This window comes from Pseudophryne corroboree, chromosome 9 (assembly GCF_028390025.1).
Source record: "Pseudophryne corroboree isolate aPseCor3 chromosome 9, aPseCor3.hap2, whole genome shotgun sequence".
Lineage (NCBI taxonomy): Eukaryota > Metazoa > Chordata > Amphibia > Anura > Myobatrachidae > Pseudophryne > Pseudophryne corroboree.
This window is the reverse complement of record NC_086452.1, coordinates 344,888,943-344,914,874: the sequence shown is the minus strand read 5'-3', so window position 1 is coordinate 344,914,874 and position 25,932 is coordinate 344,888,943. Positions and strand designations below refer to the sequence as shown.

The window sequence follows — 25,932 nt, the reverse complement described above, 5'->3', positions numbered from 1 at the left end:
TGCCACAAGGGCGTACAAGGGTTAAGGGGGCATAGCCCCTTACGATGGTGTGAAGAGCGCCCGTAGGGAGCGATGAATCACCTAGTTATTAATATGTATCTGTCATAGCTGGTAGAAATATACATTTTAAATATATTTTATAAGAACTCCATAGCATATCTGTAACTTAGTTAAAGCTAACAATGATTTCTCGTGACACATCTAGTCTGAAATCAGGAAATAATAAATGTATCCTGTCACACTAGCTGCGAATCACTGTTGTGGCCCAATACTATTCCTCTAACGCTCCATCATTAATCCTCCAATGGTTGTTAGTAGTACTGCAAAGCTGTTGGAAATATTTTGTTTAAAAAAGGCTTTGTACAGTTTTTGTTCTAGTTTGAGTGATCTTTTGTGGTTTTCTTGAAGGTGAGCAGTTACTTGTAGCAGGAGAAGTGTTCCATATGAGGCCTCTGCAGCTGTACGCTGTGACACAGTTACTGCGACACACCAAACCTACATGTATCAATGGAGATGCCAAAACCGACCTGGGACATATTCTTGACTTTACATGTAGACTCAAATATTTAAAGGTAGAACATATTGCATGCATTATTTGTGTAAATGTTAGTGCGTTTTTTTGTTTGTGTTCCTATGTACAGTATGTAATATTTTAACTTACATTATTCTACTTTCAATGGAATTGTTATCACCATGTTCCTATTTAAGTAATCTAAGCTTCAGCAACATAAAATAAACTTTAATTTCACTATTCATTTGTAGATTTCTTTTTACTAGCTAACTTGTGTTGTTACAGAGTTGTTTCCTTATGTACTTTCTTAGATCAGCGGTACAAGAGGTCCTGTAGGAACCAGCAATATACAAGAGCACTTACTGCCGTATGACCTGTCTGTATTTAAATCACTTTGTCAAATAGAGGTTAGTAATTTATGAAATAGTTGCTTTTTTTGTTATTCCTACATTTGTTATGCTACTATTGTTTGAGGGGAAGCGGTTGCAAGTCCGCTAGTCGGGGATCCCAGAGGTCGCAGGGGCGATGCCGGAATCCCGACTAGCGGTGAAATACCGGCGCCACAGGCTTTTCTCCCTCTGTGGTGTCAACGACACCCATAGAGGGAGAATATAACCTGTGGCAAGCGCAGCGAGCCACCGTGTCTGCAGCGTGGCGAACCCGCAAGGGACTTTCTAGCGCTTGCCCTGCTGCCGGCATACTGGAGGCCGGGATCCCGCTGTCGTATAGTGCAGTGGCGTGCGGTGAGGTCAGTGGCTGGTGAGGCACTGACTGGTGTGTGTACAAAATGTGTAGTGGTCGCCGTGGGTGTGGCGCTAACTGAATAGAAGAGCTGGACAACAAAATAACCATGGTGTTGTGTGTGTAACCATGGACGGATTGGGATGGAAGACCAGCCCGGTAAATGGATGCAAGCAGCAAGGTTGCACAGTGTAAGCCCCTGCTGCCAGGTGTGTGTGTGTGTGTGTGTGTGGGGGTGGGAGGGGGGGGGGGGGGTGCAGGGGTCACAGTGCAAGCCACAGCCTGTTCATGCCGGGACTAAAGGAGATGTATTTGACTGCAGCTAGGTCCTAGTGCCTGCCGACTGCTGCGGCGATGGCTTCTCTTCTATATGGTGGCAGTGCAAAGAGGGAGGACTGTGGTACCAAGTACCCGCTGGCCTTCCGATGGGTCCTAGTGCCCAGTTGCAGCGCTGTAGGGAGGACTGGGGCACCTCTAAGCTGGCCTAGTTACGATATAGGTGTGTGTGTGGGGGGGGGACAGGATGATGATTTGAGTAGTGGGTAGAAGGTGGCTTTAAAACATGATAGGGGTAGTGGTGGTGGAGAGCAGGGGCAGGATGGAAGTATTGGGGCAGAAGGCAGGGTGAGTTAAGTATTAAGTAGCAAGGTGCAGGATGGGTGTGGTAGTGGACAGCAGGAGGCAGGATGGGCATAACGGTGGACAGCAGGGGTTAGGATGGGAGTAGTGGTGGACTGCCGGAGTCAGGATGGGAGTAGTGGTGGACAGTAGGGGTCAGGATGGGAGTAGTGGTGGACAGTAGGCGTCAGGATGGGAGTAGTGGTGGACAGTAGGGGTCAGGATGGGAGTAGTGGTGGACAGTAGGGGTCAGGATGGGAGTAGTGGTGGACAGTAGGGGTCAGGATGGGAGTAGTGCTGGACAGTAGGGGTCAGGATGGGAGTAGTGGTGGACAGTAGGGGTCAGGATGGGAGTAGTGGTGGACAGTAGGGGTCAGGATGGGAGCAGTGGTGGGCTGCAGGGGAAAGGATGGAGTGGAAGAGACTTACCCTGAACGCTGCAGTCTGTCATCCCACTCGTGCCTATGCTGCTGGGGGTCACCTCCTGTCTGCTGCTGCCGGGTCCCAGACGCTCTGCCTTCCTCCTTGGACAGCACGGACGCTGACTGCAGCCATACACTACAGAGGAAGACGCCGGCCGGGTAAGTAAGCTCCAGCGTCCCCCTCCTCTTGCTCCCTTTCACTCTGCAGCAGCCACAGGGGACGGCTCATTCTGAAGATAGGCAGCAGAAGCTGAGGGCCGGCGCGGCGTGGCGCGCGCGGGGGGGGGGGGAGGTGTACGGGGACCGGACTATTGGGTTTTTCTTTTAAATAAAGAGACATAAATTCCCGGGGAGGGGGGGGGGGGGGGGGGGGATTCAGGGGGTGCGCGCACCTGATCCGCGTCCTTCCTCCGATCCACATGTGATAAAGCTGCCACTGTAGCTCCCTTCCTGTACAGCACTGACAGTGACTGGTTACAGTCACTGTCAGTGCTTAATCTGTTGCCCAATCACATCTGCCTTCAGTGGCAGGGGCGTGCTTTCATATATGCTGAAAGCACGTCCCTGCACTGAGGCACTCACACTGGTGCCGCTTACACTGATTTTTTCAATGGGCTTTTACAGCCCTCTGCTTGGTCCCGCCCCCTACCCGTCCCCTGCTTCCGGACATTTACTATTGACAGCGGGAGGCACCGCTCTTGGTGCCTCCGAAATCAATTTAAATACCTATTTACACCGAAAATTATTACCATAATATAAGGAAGATAGTTATGACACAGAATATGTGTCATAAGTATCTTCTTTGTATTATTTTAATCATTAGTGACAGGAGAATGACAGGGGAGGCACTGCCTCCCCTGCCTCCCCTGACTGCACGTCCCTGGTATAGTGACTGCCGGGATCCCTGCCACAGGTATTACATACTGATCCCTTCTATGAGTAATCACTGTATACCTACTGGTAACTATGCTTTCTCTTACATCCTAGTGGATACTGGGGTTCTGTACTTTAGTACCATGGGGTATAGATCGGGTCCACTGGAGCCTGGCACTTTAAAACCTTTAGTGTGTGTATGTGTGTGCTGGCTCCTCCCCTCTATGTCCCTCAGTTTAGAAAAATGTGCCTAAGGACCCGGGTGAATTTCTCTGGAGCTCCAGAGAGTTTCCTTTAAATTTTATTTTAGTTTATTGTTTTCAGGTAGTACTGGTTGGCAACCAGGTTACCTGCTTCGTGGGACTTAGAGGGGGGACAGAACCAACCACCTGAGGGTTAATGGTTCGTAATCCCAGCTGACAGGACACTGAGCTCCTAAGGTGCTGATCACACACCATTAGTATGTGTTCCCACGCCGGCAGCTAGCCGCCACCCTCTAACAGATGCCGAAGATCAAGGTGCGGTGAGTGTTAACTCTGGGGTCCCGGTTAGCGGGTCCCCGGTGCAGTTTTGCGGCGGTCACGGGCCACGAGCTGCGGTGCCCGCCGCGGACCGAACTGGCTCAGGCCCCGCAGTGCTCACTGTCCCTTAGGGCTTGTCAGTGCTGTTATCCTTATGTATATGTACTTGTGGCCAGTATAATTAGATGAGGGGCCGCGCGCCATTGCAAGGGGTGGGGCTTCCCAGAGTAGGACCAGAGGCGGGAAGGCGCCATTTCCTGCTGCGTATCTTCAAGGCTGCATGCACGCTGCTCCTCCAGGGACCCACACTGTTACAGACTCTGTACTGGTACCAGGGGGTCATAGAAGGAAGGGGAGCATGCCAGCGGTAGCGCCGCTGCACTTCTATCAGGTCATACACATAATTCACACATTGTACTGCTGTGTTCTGTGTGCTGGTGTCCGCTCCTCAGTGTCACTCCAGGGGCTCTCTGTGGTCTGTGTGGAGGTGTTTGTCAGTGAGCTGCGCTGTATTACAGTTGTGCAAGATGTCTGTTGACATGGTTATGTGTGCTGCTTGTAACTCTACCCCGTCTTCAGCGGGGTCACTCATGTGTGAACAGTGTTCCTTATCTCCACAGGGACACAGTTCACAGATAGCTGACTGGCTAGATAATTTTAAAAACATGATTCAGAATGAACATTCAGAGTTAGCTGCAGCTAAAAAGGAGAAACAGGTGTTAAAGCAATCTATTGATTCTGTGCAAAAGCTGCAGATACCAGAAAGAAAGGCTTCTCAGCCCCCTCTGTTGGTTTCACATAAGTGCTCACTGCCGCAGGTGCTCCAGTCTGATTCTGATCAGCCTGATGTGGATGATGATGATATGGATGAGGACAGCTCTGTGTGCCCTGGGGTGGAGGCCCTTATTTATGCTGTAAGAGAGGTCCTTCACATATCGGATCACATGGCAGAGCCAGATGAGGAGTTGCACTTTAATGTTAGACCAAAGACCTCAGTCACTATTCCTGTGTCTAAAGAATTAAACTCCCTGGCCAGGGAGGCATGATTAAACCCTGATAAAAAATTTAAAATTTCTCAGAGGTTTTTAACTACTTTTCCCCTCCCAGCTGAGTTCAGGAAGGTATGGGAAAACCCCCCGTCAGTCGATCAGTCTGTATGCAGACTGTCTAAGAAATTGGTACTGCCGGTGCCAGGGGCTATATCCCTAAAAGAGCCGGCTGACCGTAAAATTGAGACCACGCTCAAGGCAATATAAAGTGTACAGCAGCAGGCGTAGCACAGAATCCCACAATTGTTTGTGGGTGGATTTCCAGGGCGGTAGTCAAGTGGTCTGATAATGTTATTGATGATTTAGACACTCTGCCCTGGGATGAGGTCATTACTCTGCTGCAACATATACAGGATGCGGCAAATTTTATGAGTGAGGCTATTGAAGAGTTGTGTAAGATAAATGGCCGCACTACTGCTATGGCTGTTTCGGCACGCATACCTCTGTGGTTACATCAGTGGTCGGCAGATGCTGATTCCAAAAAGGGTGTAGAAAATCTTCCCTTTACAGGTGATGCCTTGTTTGGAGATGAATTAAATAAATGGATCTCCCAGGCAACGGGAGGTAAGTCTACCTATCTGCAGTTGGCTGCTCCGCCTGCTCGATGTTCTTACACAGGGCCCTCCTTGCAGTCCTTTCGTGTGGCAAGGTTCAGAGGCAGGGGCCAAGGGGTCTCCACCACTCCCAGAAGATCTCGTGGTAAGTCCAGTAAACCTGCAACTGCTGACTCCCTGGACCAGACCACCGGATCCACTGCCGCTAAGCCTTCTGTGTGACCGTTGGCCTCAGCAGCAAGGCGACTTTCATTTAAGTGCTCGCCTTGCCCACGTGTGGGCGAAGTCCTACCGGGATCATTGGGTGAGGGGCCTCATTTCCCAGGGATACCGGCTGGAATTTCAAGCACTTCCTCCTCACAGATTTTTTAAGTCGGGCTTACCAGCTTTACCCGATGCAAAAGTTACCTTGCAAGAGGCTATTCAAAGACTTTTGCAGACGGGGATGGTGGTTCCAGTACCACCTCCACTATGCTACAGGAGTTTTTACTCCAGTCTTTTTGTCGTTCCCAAACCAGACGGTTTGGTGCGCCCCATCTTGAACCTGAAGTCTCTAAACCCGTATCTGCGGGTGCTCAAATTCAAGATGTAATCTCTGCAGGTAGTGGTGTTCGGTCTGGAGGAGGGGAGTTCCTGGTGTCTCTGGATGACAAGGATGCTTGCCTACACATTCCCATGTGGCCCCCTCATCAGGTTTATCTCAGGTTTGCCATATTGGACGACCATTTCCGGTTTCAGGCCTTACCCTTTGGACTCTCCACAGCTCCGAGGGTCTTCACCAAAGTCCGTTCGTCCAACTGGTCGAACTGGACACTGGTACAGCTATGTAGGGTTATTGTGCTGTTTCACTCTCTGTATTATCACTGCACTGTTTTATACATCTCTCTGTGTTTTCTGCAATAAGTATGTCTGGGGAAAAGTCTGTGTGTCCCTCATGTAACACTAAGTTTACTTCTTCTATGTACACAATGTTCACTACCCTCACAAGGTAGTGCTATGCAGGAACCTGAATGGTTAGAATCTTTCAAGGAAATGATTACTAATATTAATATTTATTTATTATTTATTAAAAATTATTTATATAGCGCACACATATTCCGCAGTGCTTTACAGAGAATATTTGGCCATTCACATCAGTTCCTGCCCCAGTGGAGCTTACAATCTATATTCCCTAGCACATTTATATGCACACACAGTCATACTAGGGTTCATTTTGTCAGAAGCCAATTAACCTACCAGTATATTTTTGGATTGTGGGAGGAAGCCTGAGTACCCGGAGGAAACCCACGCAAGTACGGGGAGAATATACAAACTCTACACAGTAAGTCCATGGTGGGAATTGAACCCATGACCTTAGTGCTGTGAGGCAGTAATGCTAACCAGCTGCCACCAAAAGGCAGTTACAAACCCTTAACCACTCTGTAAATGAATTTTTGTTTAAGGTTGCTGACCACAGACAGGCTCCTCAGCCCCCTCTGCTGGTCTCTCATGCACGTATACTCCCACATACTGTATGCTCCAGGCTGATTCATATACAGAAATACCAGACTAGGATGTGGGAGAGATAGAAGTGGAAGAGGACAATGCTCTGTTTCTGGGTGTTGAGGTCCTGATTTATTATATTAGAGAAGTCCTCAACATTCCGAAAAAAAGAGACAGAACAAGAGGAAATTGTATTTTATTGTGAAACCAAAATCCTCTGCCACTCTTCCTATATCAAAGGAATTTAACTCGCTCTCTAAAGAGGCGTGGGTCAATCCTGACAAGAAAATTCAAACTCCAAAATGATTACTAAATTCATTTCCTTTTCCAACTTGGGATAGGAAAGTGTGGGAAAATCCCCCGTCAGTGTGTAAAATTGTACTGCCTGTACCTGGAGCTATCTCCCTCAAAGACGCAGCTGATCGCAGAATTGAGAATACACTCAAATCAGTGTGTACTGCAGTGGGTATAGCACATCGGGATCGGGAATCTACCTGGCTCAGTGCCATGAAATCTTTGATGTCAGACATGTCATCCCAGCTCACTGCTAATACTCAGCAAACACAACAGCTGCAAAAGGCTGTTGCAGATTTGACTGCTAAGGCAGACAAACAGCCCCCCTCCCTAGTTCAGGACCACCGAAGCGTGGACTGCCTGATTTGCTCTCAGAATCTGAGGAAGAAGTACAGGAGGAGGGGGAAGATTTGGATCCTATACCTGAGGATTCCACTTCAGTACAGGGCATTGGGCCCCTCATACTAGCTATCAGGGATGTGTTAAAAAATCCCTTCATAGGACGCTGCAACACCGCAGTTGTTCTTTCTAGCACAAAAGAAACTCTGTGTCACAATCTCTGATTCTCCGGAATTGGATGACTTATTTAAGCAAGCCTGGGAAAATCCTGAAAAGAAATATCAGGTTACAAGGCGGTTTTTGCATACGTTCCCATTTGCACCTGAAGGTAGGAAATATTGGGAAGAACCCCCAGCCGTGGATGTCTATGTCTCCCGCCTCTCAAAAAAGGTGCTGTTACCTGCTTCTGGCTCTTCTCATCTTAAGGATTCTGGGGATAGAAAAATAGAAACTACACTGAAGTCTATTTATACAGCGGCTGGAGTATCACAAAGACCTGTGATAGCATATTGCTGGATGTCTCATGCCATCCATACCTGGGCGACTCAAATTCAGGAGGGCCTTGCGGGGATATGCCCCTAGTCACCATGATGAACCTCATAAAACACATTCAAGACACTACACGCATCCTATGTGACTCCCTTAAAGAGAGAGGCATTATTAATGCTAGGACCACTACAATGGCAGTGTCTGTGCGCAGAGTTTTGTGGCTGCATCAGTGGATTGTGGACGCAGATTCCAAGCGCAGTGTGGAGTCTCTCCCTTTTTCAGGGGAGTGGCTATTCGGGGTTGAGTTAGATACATGAATTTCTAAGGTTACTGCAGGAAAATCCACGTCTCTCCCCTCAGGGGCCCCGCCTGCTAGGCGTCCCTACATGGGACCGTCTAACCAGTCCTTTTTGGTCTGCTAGATTCCGGTCAAGAACCAGAGGTGCCTCTAATGCAGCACGAGGCACCAGAGGTAAGGCGCAAAGACCAGCTACCACTAGTTCTCAGGAACCAAGCACCAGTGCAGCTCCCACTAAACCCCCAGCATGACTGTGTCCCCCAACCTGAGGGGATCTTGAGGTGGGAGTTTGGCTGCGTCCCTTCAGCCGCATCTGGGAAAGCTCTTGCCAGGATACCTGGATAAAGGACCTCATTTCTCAGGGCTACAAGCTGGAGTTCGACAGCGTTCCTCCCCAACAGTTTTTCAAATCAAGCTTACCAGTTTTGGAGGATACACGGGCTACGCTACAACTGGCCATCCTAAAGTTGGTCCAGTTCCACGTCATTGTTCCTGTGCCACTACAAGGAAAGGGTTATTACTCCAACCTGTTTGTGGTACCGAATCTGGACGGTTTGGTAAGACCCATTCTGAACCTCAAATCCTTGAACCCTTACCTAAAGACTTTCAAGTTCAAGATGAAATCCCTGCGAGCAGTGATTGCGGGTCTGGAAGAACGGGAGTTCATGGTCTCCCTGGATATAAAAGACGCTTGTCTCCATATCCCAATTTGGCCGGACCATCAGGCTTACCTACGCTTTGCCTTGCTGAACAATCACTACCAGTTCCTTCGGCCTATCCACAGCTCAGAGGGTGTTCACGAAGGTTATGGCAGAAATTATGTTCCAGCTCAGGGTCCAAGGGGTCAATATTGTCCCTTACCTGGACGATCTATTGATAAAAGCAAGATCCAGGGAGCTTCTACTGTTCAACATAGATCGCACTATTCAGCTGCTGTCACAACATGGGTGGATCCTCAATTTAAAAAAAGTCCCACCTGGAGCCTACCCAGCGACTACTGTTCCTCTGTATGTTTCTGGATACTGTGGCTCAGAAAGGGTTCCTCCCGGAGGTAAAGGCACGGACACTCCAGGAGATGATCCGACTGGTTCTACGGCCTACTTGGATATCTGTCCATCTTTGCATAAAATTGTTGGGAAAGATGGGAGCCTCATACGAGGCCATCCAATACGGAAGGTTCCATGCCAGAACATTTCAGTTGGATCTCCTGAGCAAGTGGTCCGGATCACATCTTCAGATGCACTGGATAATACATCTGTCGCCTCAGACCAGGATATCCCTCCTGTGGTGGTTACAGTCCTCAAACCTACTGGAAAGTCAGAGTTTTGGGATTCGGGATTGGATCCTCCTCACGACAGATGCAAGTCTGAGGGGATGGGGAGCTGTCACCCAAGGGGCTCCGTTCCAGGCCAGATGGTCAGCCCACAAAGCCCTTCTTCAAATCAACATTCTGGAACTTCTGGCGATCTACTTCAGGCCTGTCCTCTGTTCAAGGATCGGGCGATCCAAGTCCAGTCGGACAACGCCATGGCGGTGGTTTACATAAATCGGCAAGGAGGGACAAAAAGCAAAGCATGCATGCGTGATGTGTCAAAAATACTCCTCTGGGCAGAAAGAAACGCAAGGGCAATGTCCGCCATCTTCATTCCGGGGGTGGACAACTGGGAAGCGGACTTCCTAATTCATCACGATCTTCACCCGGGGGAGTGGGGTCTGCATCAACAGGTTTTCCAACAGATCGTCGACCTGTGGGGTTACCCTCAGATAGACATGATGGCATCTTGACTCAACAAAAAGCTTTGCTGGTATTGCTCAAGGACCAGGGACCCTCAAACGAGGGCCATAGATGCGCTAACGTCTCCGTGGCCGTACCGGCTCGTTTACCTGATTCCTCCGATTCTGTTGCTCCCGAGGTTGCTCAAGCGAATCAGGAATCAGGGTGTCAAGGCAATTCTGATTGCCCCGGATTGGCCTCGGAGGGCGTTTACGCAGATCTTCTGGACATGTCTGTCGCAGACCCTTGGCCTCTGCCACTCGGAACGGATCTTCTGCAACAGGGACCGTTCGTCTACAGGACTTACGGCGACTTCGTTTGACGGCATGGAAGTTGAGCGGAACATCCTAGCACAAAAAGGCCTTTCCAAAAAGGTTATTGCTACCATGGTTCAGGCTAGAAAACCTGTGATGTCAAAACACTACCATCATATCTGGAGAAGATATGTCTCTTGGTGCGAGGAACGCACATATCCGCCTGCGGTGTTCCACTTGGGACGTTTCCTGTAGGCTGGTGTGGATGAGGGCTTACGTCTGGGTTCCATTAAGGTCAAGATTTCGGCTCTCTCGGTTTTCTTCCAGAAAAAGTTGACAGTGTTGCCGGAGGTCCAGACCTTCCTGCAAGGAGTACTCCACATACAACCGCCTTTTGTGTCACCCACGGCACCTTGGGATTTGAATGTTGTTTTGTAATTTCTACAGTCCTCCTGGTTTGAACCTTTGATGACGGTAGAAGACAAATACCTTATGTGGTAGACGGTAATGTTACTGGCCCTGGCTTCTCCACTTCCGTCAACCACCCTGCAACTTTCCTGGCTGCAGCAGCGTTGTTGTCCTCATCATGTCGGTTGTGCCAGGCTCCTCAAGTAGCCTGCACTCCATGCTCATCTTCTTCAGCCTGCTCACAGGAGGATAGGGAGGTGGACACTGCTCAGGTCATGTGGGAGCTGGAGGTCTACACCCGGATGCTGAGGGTCAAGCTGGGGCTGCAGCTCAAAGTGGATGCAGACAACGGTGGCCCAGCCGGGTGCTTCCAGCAAGAGAAGGGAGGTCACTACTGTCACTACTGCTATCTAAGCTTGCTATGTATACATCCTTGCCCCAGTACTGCCCCAGCAGCTATCTCCCCATTTTCCCAGCACTGCCCCCAAGGAGCTATCGACACTTGCCCCTTCCCTACCCCCAGGACTGCCAAAGTATTGCCTGCTCCTAACCCAGTGCTTGGCCAAAGTACTGCCCAAGCTGCTATCTACCCTTACCCACTCCCTACCCCAACTGCTGCATGCCATTATCCCCATCCACCCCCTCACAGCAGTGCCCCAACTGCTGCCTGCCCTTACACCTTCTTCAACCCCACAGCTCTACTCCAACTGCTGCCTACTTCCAGCACTGCCCAAGTTGTTACCTTACCCCACCCCCAGCATTGTCCCAACTGCTGCCCACCCTTACCCACCTCTTTGCTCCCAGCACTACACTTGTTTGCTATGTGAGATCAAGGCAATATATTTATGAGCATTATTCATACTGAAAATATGAGTGTGACTTTCCATGGTGTACAGTGGGGCAGATGTATTAAGCCTGGAGAAAGGATAAAGCAGTGATATGTGCAAGGTGATAACGCCCCAGCCAGTCAGCTCCTAACTGTCATTTTTCAAATGCGTAATGATTGGCTGGTGTGTTATCACCTTGCGCTTATCACTGGTTTATCACTTCTTAATCCCTTTTCCAGGTTATTAAATTGCCCGGGCATGTGGGGTTATCTGATGGCATATGGGAAGCTCAAAAACATAAATTGTGATAGGACCCAGAAACAGTAGTGTAGGACCTCAATTGGTACCCACATATTTTAGTGTTCATTCTAGCACCCTGCACCTGCCACAACCCAGGCAGCTCCTCTTTCCTGTGTGGGGTGTCGCTCTCTGCTTTGGTGCTTCTATCACACTCAGTCTGTATCTCCGTACCTGACCAGAGAGCAACACCCCACGCAGGAAAGAATAGCTGCACAGGTTGCGACAGGTGCAGGGTGCTAGAATTAACTCTTTTTTTTTTTTTTGTGCAGTGCGATCACTGTTGCAGCCCCATAGGGGTGCGTATTAAAATGCACAGAATCAGCCGACTGAATGTATGGGTTTTGTTCGCACTGCACATTGGCCCTCATTCCAAGTTGATCGCTAGCTGCCGTTGTTCGCAGTGCAGCGATCAGGCTAAAAATCGGCATTTCTGCGCATGCGTATGCGCCGCAATGCGCACGCGCGACGTACGGGTACAAAGGTTTTTGTGGTTGTGCACAGGTTCTAGCAGAGTTTTTAGTCGCACTGACGGCCGCAAGAAGATTTGACAGGAAGGGGGCGTTTCTGGGTGTCAACTGACCGTTTTCAGGGAGTGTTTGCAAAAACTCAGGCGTGTCTGAAAAAATGCTCATTTACTAACATTGGATTTAGGGGCAAAGTTTGCAATAAACAGTAGCAATAAATCAAACACTTTCATAATTAACTTGCATTAGACAGATAAAAGCCAGTTGCTGGGCTTTTGTGAAAATGGTGTACTTTCACTTTGTTCTCTAATAACGTGATAGACCAAGCTATTGTTTCACCATCTGACTTGACTGCTAATTAATTCATGCAGCTGACATCACTTGTAGCACTCATTCTGTCCGGGGGTGTAGGAGGATCATTTCCCTCCTATTTACAGAAGAGCCCTCTAGTGTGCACATCTCTCACAGATACAAGAGGTATGGAGTATAAAGAAAATTATAGTATGTCTTTACCCAAATACTGTATATAGGTTCTGCCCTCTCTTTTTACAGGATATACAAGGTATAAATAAAAAATAAGTAGCTTCTACTCCAAAAACATGAGACGTGGGTGTAAGGGAAGTGATGGCTGTGAGGGACCTTCATTAAGTGATAGCTTTGAGCAAACTCCCTCTCTAAGATACAGGAGTGGATGGGTGTGGGGGATACTCTCTCTCTACTCCTCACAATATACACCATATGCTGGTTCTGGGTGATACCTACTCTTTTCCATAAGATACAGGAGATGGGGATGGGTGTCTGGGGTGCTGTCTCTTCTCCTCAAGGTACCATAGCTGTTGGGTTTGGGCAATGGCCACTCTTTTCCCCCAACATAGGTAACTTTATGGTTGTGGGTGATGTCCACTCTACTCCTCAAGATACACATTAGTTTTGAGCGATGCCCACTCTTCTTCCCAAAGATACAAGAAGAATAGATAAGTGTGGGGGTGCTCTCTCATCTACCCTAGATACAAGAGTGGAGCATTGGTGTGGGAGATGCCTGTCTATCTACCGAAGATACATGAGCTGATGGGTACAGGAGCAGCACAGGGAGTTATGGAGAAGCCAAGTACACGGATAAACTTTCTGTAACCTTTCTGGAAATACCTTTCCAAGCAATTTCTTACAGGCCTGTGACTGCTGAATATCTTCCAGCCAAACGTACATCAATCACATGACACTACTGACGATCTCACTAAGATTCCTTTAAGCTGCATTTATTTTCATGCAGTCAGCATAGATAATTAACGAAAACCTTCAGGAAGCCCCTGTCCCAGCTATTGTTCTCGGTAAGCTGAGTATTGGCGTCTTATCACACTGACAACCTGTTTTTCAGATCTCTCATTCTGATGCAAAACTCATTAAAGGATTCACTTCTTGCAAGAAGGCCCTGGCAACCATGACTGTTCAGTATTCAACATCATCAATGAAGGTGCAATGTTTCATTTGCTGTTTCTTGATATTTAAACTTCTTTTGTGATTTATTAGTATTTATGCAGTTGGAAACGGTCATTTGAATTCTTCCTGTCTGGTTCCTATAGAACATTTCCTGTAATCTATAGAAAGGTCAGAATAGGTTCCTGTTCCCAACTCTCATGTCACATGAGGAATTTTCTAGGAATTTCAAATGACATGAGACTTATATTTTGTTCAGCGTAACTTATTTTACTGCATAAAGAGTATTTGTTACATGAAGCCATGTTCATTTCTTACGCTGGGTACACACTGGCCGATAAATTTTGGCCGTTCAATTGAAAGGCCGATATATCGTGGTCATGTCAGCAGGTGTGTAATCGTAACATGTCAGTGAACAAAGTCGTTCAGACATATCGTGTCGACCCTGCAGCACAGCCGAAGGCTAATGTAACTGCAGATATATAAGCACGGTGTGCTTTGTATACGGGTGTATAGCTGGGCAGGCCAATTCAAATGTCCACTCAGCTGCATGACAGGAACTGACATAATCAATGACTGATCAGTAAGTGTGTACACTTACCTTGGTCAGTGCCGCAGCAGGTCCACCGACATATCTGTCAGGTGTGTATCCAGCCTTAGACCCTTCGAAGAACAAAGAGATTGATGTATCAGTCAATGAAAAAAGTGGAGAAGTGTACCAATGGAGAAGTTGCCCATAGCAACCAGTGAGCTTCTACCTATGATTTTATAGAATGTACTTGATAAGTGCTACCTCAAAGGTTATTATGGACACCTTCTCCACTGGTCCACTTCCCCACTCTTTTTACAGCTTGATACATCACTCCCAAAGTGACTTGTTCCTTGTGTGTTCTAAGTAAAATGCAGCGGTTTTAATTGCCCTTCCTGTCCTCAAAGCAATAGGGACCGGAGCCATCTTTCTTTTTAGGCACTGAAGTAGTTATCCGTAGATCCCACATTATAGCAGTGCATGTGCAGAAACATACATTATTAAAACTCCTTTTACAGAGAAGGGATCCACTCACGCTGCTGAAGTCTGGGAAAAACACTCCATGAAGTGCTTAATGGGCTTCTGAAGTACATTTTAAAGGACTTTATTTAAATTGAAGCCGTGCTTATGTCTGTCCTGTGTGTAGCACGGATATTATACGACTCAATGGTTTTTTATCTTCAGGAAATATTAGTGCCTGAAGCTCTTGAATTCGATCATTGGGAGGCAGAAGGTACGTCATCGGACTGTCCTATTACAGCTGTGGTTCCAAAATGGAGTACCCTCACTACTGTGGATATGAGCCACAATCACATCGCTTCTATTGATGATTCAGTGGTAAGAAAGTAGGACATTTTACCAGTAATGTTATCAATTTTATCACATTATAACTTTTCACAATTGAACTGTGTAATTAATGGTGGTGGAAAATAATTTTGTTAAAGATGTCTTTTACCTGAAATAGTAAATGGTTTCATTTGACTTATTTTTTTTAATGATTGTCTCTTTGCAGAAACTTACTCCACAAATAGAATTTATGGCCTTGAGTCACAATAATATATCCTCAATTGAGAATCTACAGGTAAGGGGCTTGATAAAATGCACAAGAGAAAACATTTACATTTAAAGACTGTATCAGCCTGGTCCACTGGGGTACCGGGGGAAATCCAGGGTATCACCCAGCACCTGGGGACCCCACCCCCTCTTGTAATGTCATGTTTCACACTGTGCACTCAAATTATACAGTGTAACTCTATTCCAGGGTCAGTTACCTGGTAGAACAGGAACATAAGTGCTGGGTTGGTTTCAATAGAAACTACACCAAAATGCACCATCCTCCAAACTCAGCAGTTGAGCTAATGTTTTCTTATGTGAATATAGCATTTAAAATTTATTGCAAACAAAAAATGTAGTTGTGAAAAAAAAGAAGTGGTAATAACCTAGGAAACTTTTTACAGTGGCATACTGCATATTTGGTCTTTACTAGACGTATGCAATTTTCATTGAGTTTTAGATAGTGGCTGTTGTATACAGGAGTGTGAACATGCTCAGGAGCAGCCAGGGTTGCATGTATACACACATTTGGGGTATCCAATTACAGGTGAAAAACTTAAATTTTTCTAGATTTATCCCGATGTTTCACCCGTATTTCTCTAGCATCTATAAGCGATATTGGGGGAAGCTACTACAATGGGGTATAGACGGGGTCCAAAGGAGCCAGTGCACTTTAAATTTCTCTTATGTCCTAAAGGATACTGGGGTCCATTTAGTACCATGGGGTATAGACTGGTCCACTAGGAGCCATGGGCACTTTAAGAATGTGATAGTGGGGGCTGGCTCCTCCCTCTATGTCCCTCCTACCAGACTCCGTTTAGAAAATGTGCCCGGAGGAGCCGGTCACGCTGAAGGAAGCTCCTGAAGAGTTTTCTGCATTTATTATTCTGTGTTTGTTGTTTTCAGGCAGGACTGGATGGCACCAGCCTGCCTCCTTCGTGGGATTTAGGGGGGGGAAACGGCCCAACCTCTTGAAAGGTTAATGGTCCCGTTCCCCCACTGACAGGACACTGAGCTCCTGAGGGACCTATTTGCAAGACCCACCACGGCGAGCGTACATTCCCGCAGCACGCCGCCGCCCCTAACAGAGCCTGAAGACTGAAGAGGGGTGAGTACTGAGCCGGCGTCCCGCCTAGCGGGGCGCCGGCCATTATGGTGGCATGAGGGTACGGAGACGCACGGCGTCTAAATGGGGCGGAATGCGTCTCCGGACACAGTACATAACTGCGTCCCCGTACAGTATACAGTTCCCATACTGGCACAACAGTCTTAAAACGGTTCTCTCTATTTCTCTGACGTCCTAGTGGATGCTGGGACTCCGTCAGGACCATGGGGAATAGCGGCTCCGCAGGAGACAGGGCACAAAATTTAAAAGTTTGACCACTAGGTGGTGTGTACTGGCTCCTCCCCCTATGACCCTCCTCCAAGCCTCAGTTAGGTTTTTGTGCCCGTCCGAGCAGGGTGCAATCTAGGTGGCTCTCCTAAAGAGCTGCTTAGAAAAAGTTTGTTAGGTTTTTTTATTTTCAGTGAGTCCTGCTGGCAACAGGCTCACTGCAACGAGGGACTTAGGGGAGAAGAAGTGAACTCACCTGCGTGCAGGATGGATTTGCTTCTTAGGCTACTGGACACTAGCTCCAGAGGGACGATCACAGGTACAGCCTGGATGGGTCACCGGAGCCGCGCCGCCGACCCCCTTGCAGATGCCGAATAGAGAAGAGGTCCAGAAACCGGCGGCAGAAGACGTCTCAGTCTTCATGAGGTAGCGCACAGCACTGCAGCTGTGCGCCATTGCTCTCCGCACACTTCACACCAGCGGTCACTGAGGGTGCAGGGCGCTGGGGGGGGCGCCCTGGGCAGCAATGTAATATACCTATTCTGCCCTGGGGCTATATGGATGTATTTAACCCCTGCCAGGTTCCAAAAAAAACGGGAGAAGAAGCCCGCCGAAAAGGGGGCGGGGCCTATTCTCCTCAGCACACAGCGCCATTTTCCTGCCCAGCTCCGCTGCGAGGGAGGCTCCCAGGACTCTCCCCTGCACTGCACTACAGAAACAGGGTAAAAACAGAGAGGGGGGGCACTTATTGGCGATATTTATAATATTTGAGCTGCTATAAAGGGAACACACTTATTAAGGTTGTCCCTATATATATTTATAGCGCTTGGGTGTGTGCTGGCAAACTCTCCCTCTGTCTCCCCAAAGGGCTAGTGGGGTCCTGTCTTCTATCAGAGCATTCCCTGTGTGTCTGCTGTGTGTCGGTACGTGTGTGTCGACATGTATGAGGACGATGTTGGCGTGGAGGCGGAGCAATTGCCTGTAATGGTGATGTCACCCCCTAGGGAGTCGACACCAGAATGGATGGCTTTGTTTATGGAATTACGGGATAGTGTCAGCACGCTACAAAAGTCGGTTGACGACATGAGACAGCCGGCAAACCAGTTAGTACCTGTCCAGGCGTCTCAGACACCGTCAGGGGCTGTAAAACGCCCTTTACCTCAGTCGGTCGACACAGACCCAGACACTGACACTGAATCCAGTGTCGACGGTGAAGAAACAAACGTATTTTTCAGTAGGGCCACACGTTATATGATCACGGCAATGAAGGAGGCTTTGCATATCTCTGATACTGCAAGTACCACAAAAAGGGGTATTATGTGGGGTGTGAAAAAACTACCGATAGTTTTTCCTGAATCAGAGGAACTGAATGAAGTGTGTGATGAAGCGTGGTTTACCCCAGATAGAAAACTGCTAATTTCAAAGAAGTTATTGGCATTATACCCTTTCCCGCCAGAGGTTAGGGCGCGCTGGGAAACACCTCCTAGGGTGGATAAGGCGCTCACACGCTTATCAAAGCAAGTGGCGTTACCGTCTCCTGATACGGCCGCCCTCAAGGATCCAGCTGATAGGAGGCTGGAGAATACATTGAAAAGTATATACACACATACGGGTGTTATACTGAGACCAGCAATCGCCTCAGCCTGGATGTGCAGTGCTGGCGTGGCTTGGTCGGAGTCACTGTCTGAAAATATTGATACCCTGGATAGGGACAGTATTTTACTGACTATAGAGCAGTTAAAGGATGCATTTCTTTATATGCGAGATGCACAGAGAGATATTTGCACTCTGGCATCAAGAGTAAGTGCGATGTCCATATCTGCCAGAAGAAATTTATGGACGCGCCAGTGGTCAGGTGATGCGGATTCCAAACGACATATGGAAGTATTGCCGTATAAGGGGGAGGAATTATTTGGGGTCGGTCTATCGGATCTGGTGGCCACGGCAACGGCCGGAAAATCCACCTTTTTACCCCAGGTCACCTCCCAGCAGAAAAAGCCGCAGGCTTTTCAGCCGCAGTCCTTTCGTTCCTATAAGAACAAACGAGCAAAAGGACATTCCTATTTGCCCCGAGGCAAAGGAAAGGGTAAGAGACTGCAACAAGCAGCTCCTTCCCAGGAGCAGAAGCCCTCCCCGGCTTCTACAAAGGCGTCAGCATGACGCTGGGACCTTACAAGCAGACTCAGGGGCGGTGGGGGGTCGCCTCAAACATTTCAGCGCACAGTGGGCTCACTCGCAGGTGGACCCCTGGATCCTGCAGGTAGTATCTCAGGGTTACAGGTTGGAATTCGAGAAGTCCCCTCCTCGCCGTTTCCTAAAGTCTGCTTTGCCAACGTCTCCCTCCGACAGGGCGACGGTATTGGAGGCCATTCACAAGCTGTATTCTCAGCAGGTGATAGTCAAGGTACCCCTCCTACAACAGGGACAGGGGTATTACTCCACGCTATTTGTGGTACCGAAGCCGGACGGCTCGGTAAGACCGATTCTAAATCTAAAATCTCTGAACCTGTACATACAAAAATTCAAGTTCAAGATGGAGTCACTCAGAGCAGTGATAGCGAATCTGGAAGAAGGGGATTTTATGGTGTCCTTGGACATCAAGGATGCTTACCTTCATATTCCAATTTGTCCTTCACACCAAGGGTACCTCAGGTTCGTGGTCCAAAACTGTCATTATCAGTTTCAGACGCTGCCGTTTGGATTGTCCACGGCACCCCTGGTCTTTACCAAGGTAATGGCCGAAATGATGATCCTTCTTCGAAGAGAAGGCGTCTTAATTATCCCTTACTTGGACGATCTCCTGATAAGGGCAAGATCCAGAGAACAGCTGGAGGTCGGAGTAGCACTAACCCAAGTAGTGCTCCAACAACACGGGTGGATTCTGAATTTTCCAAAATCCCAACTGATCCCGACGACACGTCTGTTGTTCCTAGGGATGATTCTGGACACTGTTCAGAAAAAGGTATTTCTTCCGGAGGAGAAAGCCAGGGAGTTATCCGATCTAGTCAGGAACCTCCTAAAACCAGGAAAAGTATCTGTGCATCAATGCACAAGAGTCCTGGGAAAAATGGTAGCTTCTTACGAAGCGATTCCATTCGGCAGATTCCATGCACGAACTTTTCAGTGGGATCTGCTGGACAAATGGTCCGGATCGCATCTGCAGATGCATCAGCGGATAAAATTGTCCACAAGGACAAGAGTGTCTCTGCTATGGTGGTTGCAGAGTGCTCATCTGTTAGAGGGCCGCAGATTCGGCATACAGAACTGGGTCCTAGTGACCACGGATGCCAGCCTAAGAGGCTGGGGAGCGGTCGCACAGGGAAGAAACTTCCAGGGCGTGTGGTCAAGCCTGGAGACGTCTTTTCACATAAATATACTGGAGCTAAGAGCAATCTACAATGCTCTAAGCCTGGCAAAACCTCTGCTTCAGGGTCAGCCGGTGTTGATTCAGTCGGACAACATCACGGCAGTCGCCCACGTAAACAGACAGGGCGGCACAAGAAGCAGGAGGGCAATGGCAGAAGCTGCAAGGATTCTCCGCTGGGCAGAAAATCATGTGTTAGCACTGTCTGCTGAGGAAGTCTGCTTCCCAGTTGTCCACTCCCGGGATGAACACAGCTGACACGCGATACTCGTGGCTCCGGATTTGCCAAGAAGAACTTGGTACCCGGAACTTCAGGAGATGCTCACGGAAGATCCGTGGCCTCTACCTCTAAGACGGGACCTGCTTCAGCAGGGACCGTGTCTATTCCAAGACTTACCGCGGCTGCGTTTGACGGCATGGCGGTTGAACGCCGAATCCTAAGGGAAAAAGGCATTCCGGAAGAGGTCATCCCTACCCTGGTAAAAGCCAGGAAGGAGGTGACTGCACAACATTATCACCGCATTTGGAGAAAATATGTTGCGTGGTGTGAGGCCAGGAAGGCCCCGACGGAGGAATTTCAACTGGGTCGATTCCAACATTTCCTGCAAACAGGATTGTCTATGGGCCTCAAATTAGGGTCCATTAAGGTTCAAATTTCGGCCCTGTCGATTTTCTTCCAGAAAGAATTGGCTTCAGTTCCTGAAGTCCAGACTTTTGTAAAAGGAGTACTACATATACAGCCCCCGGTTGTGCCCCCAGTGGCACCGTGGGATCTTAATGTAGTTTTGGATTTTCTCAAATCCCATTGGTTTGAGCCACTCAAATCGGTGGATTTGAAATATCTTACATGGAAAGTAACCATGCTACTGGCCCTGGCTTCAGCCAGGAGAGTGTCAGAATTGGCGGCTTTATCGTATAAAAGCCCATATCTGATTTTCCATTCGGACAGGGCAGAACTGCGGACGCGTCCTCACTTTCTGCCTAAGGTGGTTTCAGCGTTTCACCTGAACCAGCCTATTGTGGTGCCTGCGGCTACTAGCGATTTGGAGGATTCCAAGTTGCTGGACGTTGTCAGAGCATTGAAAATATATATTTCAAGGACGGCTGGAGTCAGAAAATCTGACTCGCTGTTTATACTGTATGCACCCAACAAGCTGGGTGCTCCTGCTTCTAAGCAGACGATTGCTCGTTGGATTTGTAGCACAATTCAACTTGCACATTCTGTGGCAGGCCTGCCACAGCCTAAATCTGTCAAGGCCCATTCCACAAGGAAGGTGGGCTCATCTTGGGCGGCTGCCCGAGGGGTCTCGGCATTACAACTCTGCCGAGCAGCTACGTGGTCAGGGGAGAACACGTTTGTAAAATTCTACAAATTTGATACCCTGGCTAAGGAGGACCTGGAGTTCTCTCATTCGGTGCTGCAGAGTCATCCCCACTCTCCCGCCCATTTGGGAGCTTTGGTATAATCCCCATGGTCCTGACGGAGTCCCAGCATCCACTAGGACGTCAGAGAAAATAAGATTTTACTTACCGATAAATCTATTTCTCGTAGTCCGTAGTGGATGCTGGGCGCCCATCCCAAGTGCGGATTGTCTGCAATACTTGTACATAGTTATTGTTACAAAAAAATCGGGTTGTTATTGTTGTGAGCCGTCTGTTCAGAGGCTCCTACGTTTGTCATACTGTTAACTGGGTTCAGATCACAAGTTGTACGGTGTGATTGGTGTGGCTGGTATGAGTCTTACCCGGGATTCAAAATCCTTCCTTATTGTGTACGCTCGTCCGGGCACAGTATCCTAACTGAGGCTTGGAGGATGGTCATAGGGGGAGGAGCCAGTACACACCACCTAGTGGTCAAACTTTTAAATTTTGTGCCCTGTCTCCTGCGGAGCCGCTATTCCCCATGGTCCTGACGGAGTCCCAGCATCCACTACGGACTACGAGAAATAGATTTATCGGTAAGTAAAATCTTATTTTTAAGCACCAGATTCCTCAGCCAGTATAAAAAAAAAGCGGGAAGACCACGCGCCATTGAACGGGCGGTGCTTCACTATGAGAGGATCCAGCAGCTCACCAGCGCCATTTTCCCTCTGCAGTGGACAAAGACGCTGACAGGACAGGGACACGCAGCTCTTCCAGTGTGACTGCAGTTTACCTCAACGGTACCAGGGGGTCATAGCAGGGGGAGAGTGACTATTAGTGTACTAGGTCCTCTATCAGGGTACTTAGTCTGCGACCCGGCTAAGCTTGGCATTAGCGATAAGGGAGCAGTGGGGGCTGGCTCCAAACATCTGTGTCTCCCTAAAGGGCTCTTTGTCGGTTAATTGTGCTTAACCTTTTCCTGTGTGTGTGTGTCACATTACATTATGTCAGGCAAAGAGTGTGTTTCTTGTACAGCGGAGTGTTCCTCTTCACCAGGGGACTCACTACAGGGTACTCAGGGTTCACAGGCTAGTGGCGCTGCACCGGAATGGGTTAATTCTTTTAAAAAAAGAATAATCTCAACTCTTTCTACAAAATTGTCCCGCAATGAGAAAGAGACGCAATACTTAAAACAGACTGTGGATGAGTTTATGAACAGGGACTCAGTCCCCAAAACAGCGTCTCGATCCCCTCCTCATTTGTCCGCAAAAGCTATCTCTGGCCCACATCCTGCAGTCTGACGCTGACAGGTCAGACATGGAGGAGGGAGAGGTGGACTCAGAGGGGAGGGGGGTTTGGGGGGGATGCAGCTCTGTCACGGAGAATAGAGGCTCTTATAGAGGCTGTCAGAGATGTTTTGCATATTCCTGATAAGGTGTCAGAGGAGTGTGAGGAATCTTATTTTAATGTAAAAAAGAAGTCCTCAGTTACTTTTCCTGTGTCAAGGGAGTTGAATACCCTGTTTAAAGAATCATGGGTAAATTCTGAAGTTTCAGATCTGAACCTTCCAAAATCTCACCTAGAGCCAACAAGGAGGCTCCCATTCCTGGTAATGGTACTGGACACAAAGTCGCAGAAATTGTTCCTTTCGTTGGAAAAGGTATTGGTGATCCAGTCAATGGTTCGGGACGTCCTAAAACCAGCCCGGGTGTCGGTGCATCTGTGCATTCACCTTCTGGGAAACATGGTGGCCTCTTACGAGGCTCTTCAATACGAAAGTTTTCATGCAAGACCCTTCCAGATAGATCTGTTGGACAAATGGTCTGGATCGCTTTTTCACATGCACCAGAGGTTCCGTCTGTCGCCAAAAGCCAGGATCTCCGTTCTGTGGTGGCTACAGTCTTCTCGCCTCACCTCGTCGAAGGCCGGAGGTTCGAAATTCAGAACTGGATTCTGTTAACCACAGACGCAAGCATCAGAGGTTGGAGGGCAGTCACCCAGGGTGGAGGTTTCAAGGAAGATGGTCAAGTCAGGAAGTTGTCCTTCCAATCAACATTCTGTAACTCAGGGCCGTATACAACGCCCTTCTGCAGGCCTCACATCTACAAGATCGGGCCATTCAGGTCAAGTCGGACAATGTAACGGCAGTGACGTACATAAACCGACGGGGCGAAATGAAGAGCAGAGCAACAATGTCAGAGGTGTCAAGAATTTTCCTCTGGGCAGCAAGAAACGCCGTGGCATTGTCAGTGGTCTTCATTCCAGGAGTAGACATGATGGCCTCTCGGCCCAACAGGAAGATCAATCCCGACTATGATCCGAGCCGGGAAGGGGGTAACGTCTAAGCATTACCATTGTATTTGGAAGAAATACATCTCTTGGTGTGAGAGCAGAAATTGTTCTGCGGTGGAATTTCATCTGGGACGTTTCCTGTTTCTCTAATGTCCTAAGTGGATGCTGGGGACTCCGTAAGGACCATGGGGATTAGCGGCTCCGCAGGAGACTGGGCACAACTAAAGAAAGCTTTAGGACTACCTGGTGTGCACTGGCTCCTCCCACTAAGACCCTCCTCCAGACCTCAGTTAGATTCTTGTGCCCGGCCAAGCTGGATGCACACTAGGGGCTCTCCTGAGCACCTAGAAAGAAAGTATGTTTAGGTTTTTTATTTTCAGTGAGATCTGCTGGCAACAGACTCACTGCAGCGAGGGACTAAGGGGAGAAGAAGCGAACCTACCTAACAGGTGGTAGTTTGGGCTTCTTAGGCTACTGGACACTAGCTCCAGAGGGATCGACCGCAGGACCCGACCTTGGTATTCGTTCCCGGAGCTGCGCCGCCGCCCCCCTTACAGAGCCAGAAGCACGAAGAAGGTCCGGAAAATCGCGGTAGAAGACTTCGGTCTTCACCAAGGTAGCCCACACCACTGCAGCTGTGCGCCATTGCTCCTCATGTACACCTCACACTTCGGTCACTGATGGGTGCAGGGCGCTGGGGGGGGGGGGCGCCCTGAGGGCAATAAATAACACCTTGGCTGGCAAAATATACATCATATATAGTCCCAGAGGCTATATAGATGTAAAAATTACCCCTGCCAGTATCACAGAAAAAGCGGGAGAAAGTCCGCCGAAAAGGGGGCGGGGCTTCTCCCTCAGCACACTGGCGCCATTTTCTCTTCATGTGCAGCTGGAAGACAGCTCCCCAGGCTGTCCCCTGTAGTTTTCAGGCTCAAAGGGTTAAAAAGAGAGGGGGGGCACTAAATTTAGGCGCAAATATATGTATACAAGCAGCTATTTGGGGAAAAATCACTCAGTTATAGTGTTAATCCCTGCATTATATAGCGCTCTGGTGTGTGCTGGCATACTCTCTCTCGGTCTCCCCAAAGGACTTTGTGGGGTCCTGTCCTCAGTCAGAGCATTCCCTGTGTGTGTGCGGTGTGTCGGTACGGCTGTGTCGACATGTTGGATGAGGAAGGTTACGTGGAGGCGGAGCAGAGGCCGATAAATGGGATGTCGCCCCCTGTGGGGCCGACACCAGAGTGGATGGATAGGTGGAAGGTATTAACCGATAGTGTCAACTCCTTACATAAAAGGCTGGATGACGTAACAGCTGTGGGACAGCCGGCTTCTCAGCCCGCGTCTGCCCAGGCGTCTCAAAGGCCATCAGGGGCTCAAACAACGCCCGTTACCTCAGATGGCAGACACAGATGTCGACACGGAGTCTGACTCCAGTGTCGACGAGGTTGAGACATATACACAATCCACTAGGAACATTCGTTACATGATCTCGGCAATGAAAAATGTGTTACGCATTTTCTGACATGAACCCAAGTACCACATAAAAGGGGTTTTATTTTTGGGGAGAAAAAACAGCCACTGTTTTGTTCCCCCATCAGATGAATGAATGAAGTGTGTAAAGAAGCGTGGTTTCCCCCGATAAGAAACTGGTAATTTCTAAAAAGTTACTGATGGCGTAACCTTTCCCGCCAGAGGACAGGTCACGTTGGGAGATATCCCTTATGGTGGATAAGGCGCTCACACGTTTGTCAAAAGGTGGCACTGCCGTCTTAGGATACGGCCACCTTGATGGAACCTGCTGATAAAAAGCAGGAGGCGATCCTGAAGTCTGTATTTACACACTCAGGTTATATACTGAAACCTGCAATTGCCTCAGCATAAATAGTGCTGCTGCAGCGTGGTCTGACACCCTGTCAGATAATATTAATACGCTAAGACAGGGATAATATTTTGCTAACATTGAGCATATTTAAGACATTGTCTTATATATAAAGGATGCACAGAGGGATATTTGCCGGCTGGCATCCAGAATTAATGCAATGTCCATTCTGCCAGGAGGGTAGTAGAAACCCGGCAGTGGACAGGTGATGCTGCATTTAAAAGGCACATGGAGATTCTGCCTTATAAGGGTGAGGAATTGTTTGGGGATGGTCTCTGGGACCTCGTATCCACAGCAACAGCTGGGAAGAAATTTTTTTACCTCAGGTTTCCTCACAAAAGCCTAAAGAAGGCACCGTATTTTCAGGTACAGTCCTTTCGGCTTCAGAAAAGCAAGCGGGTCAAAGGCGCTTCCTTTCTGCACAGAGACAAGGGAAGAAGGAAAAAGCTGCCCCAGTCAGCCAGTTCC

The 25,932-nt window shown here is 48.5% G+C and overlaps 1 protein-coding gene across 5 annotated transcripts in view; it reads left to right on the top strand.

The window, feature by feature from the left end:
- The window catches only part of NISCH (nischarin), a 306,900-nt gene that overhangs the window by 74,366 nt on the left and 206,602 nt on the right, over window positions 1–25,932 (top strand). For all 5 annotated transcript variants that reach the window (XR_010186909.1, XM_063940634.1, XM_063940635.1 and 2 more), the window contains 5 exons: window positions 409–572; window positions 823–918; window positions 13,594–13,689; window positions 14,866–15,018; window positions 15,194–15,262. Coding sequence is in view for 4 of the 5 variants with exons in the window: in XM_063940634.1 (XP_063796704.1) it covers window positions 409–572; window positions 823–918; window positions 13,594–13,689; window positions 14,866–15,018; window positions 15,194–15,262 (578 nt within the window). In the remaining variant the exon portion in view is untranslated. The remainder of the gene's footprint in view (window positions 1–408; window positions 573–822; window positions 919–13,593; window positions 13,690–14,865; window positions 15,019–15,193; window positions 15,263–25,932) is intronic.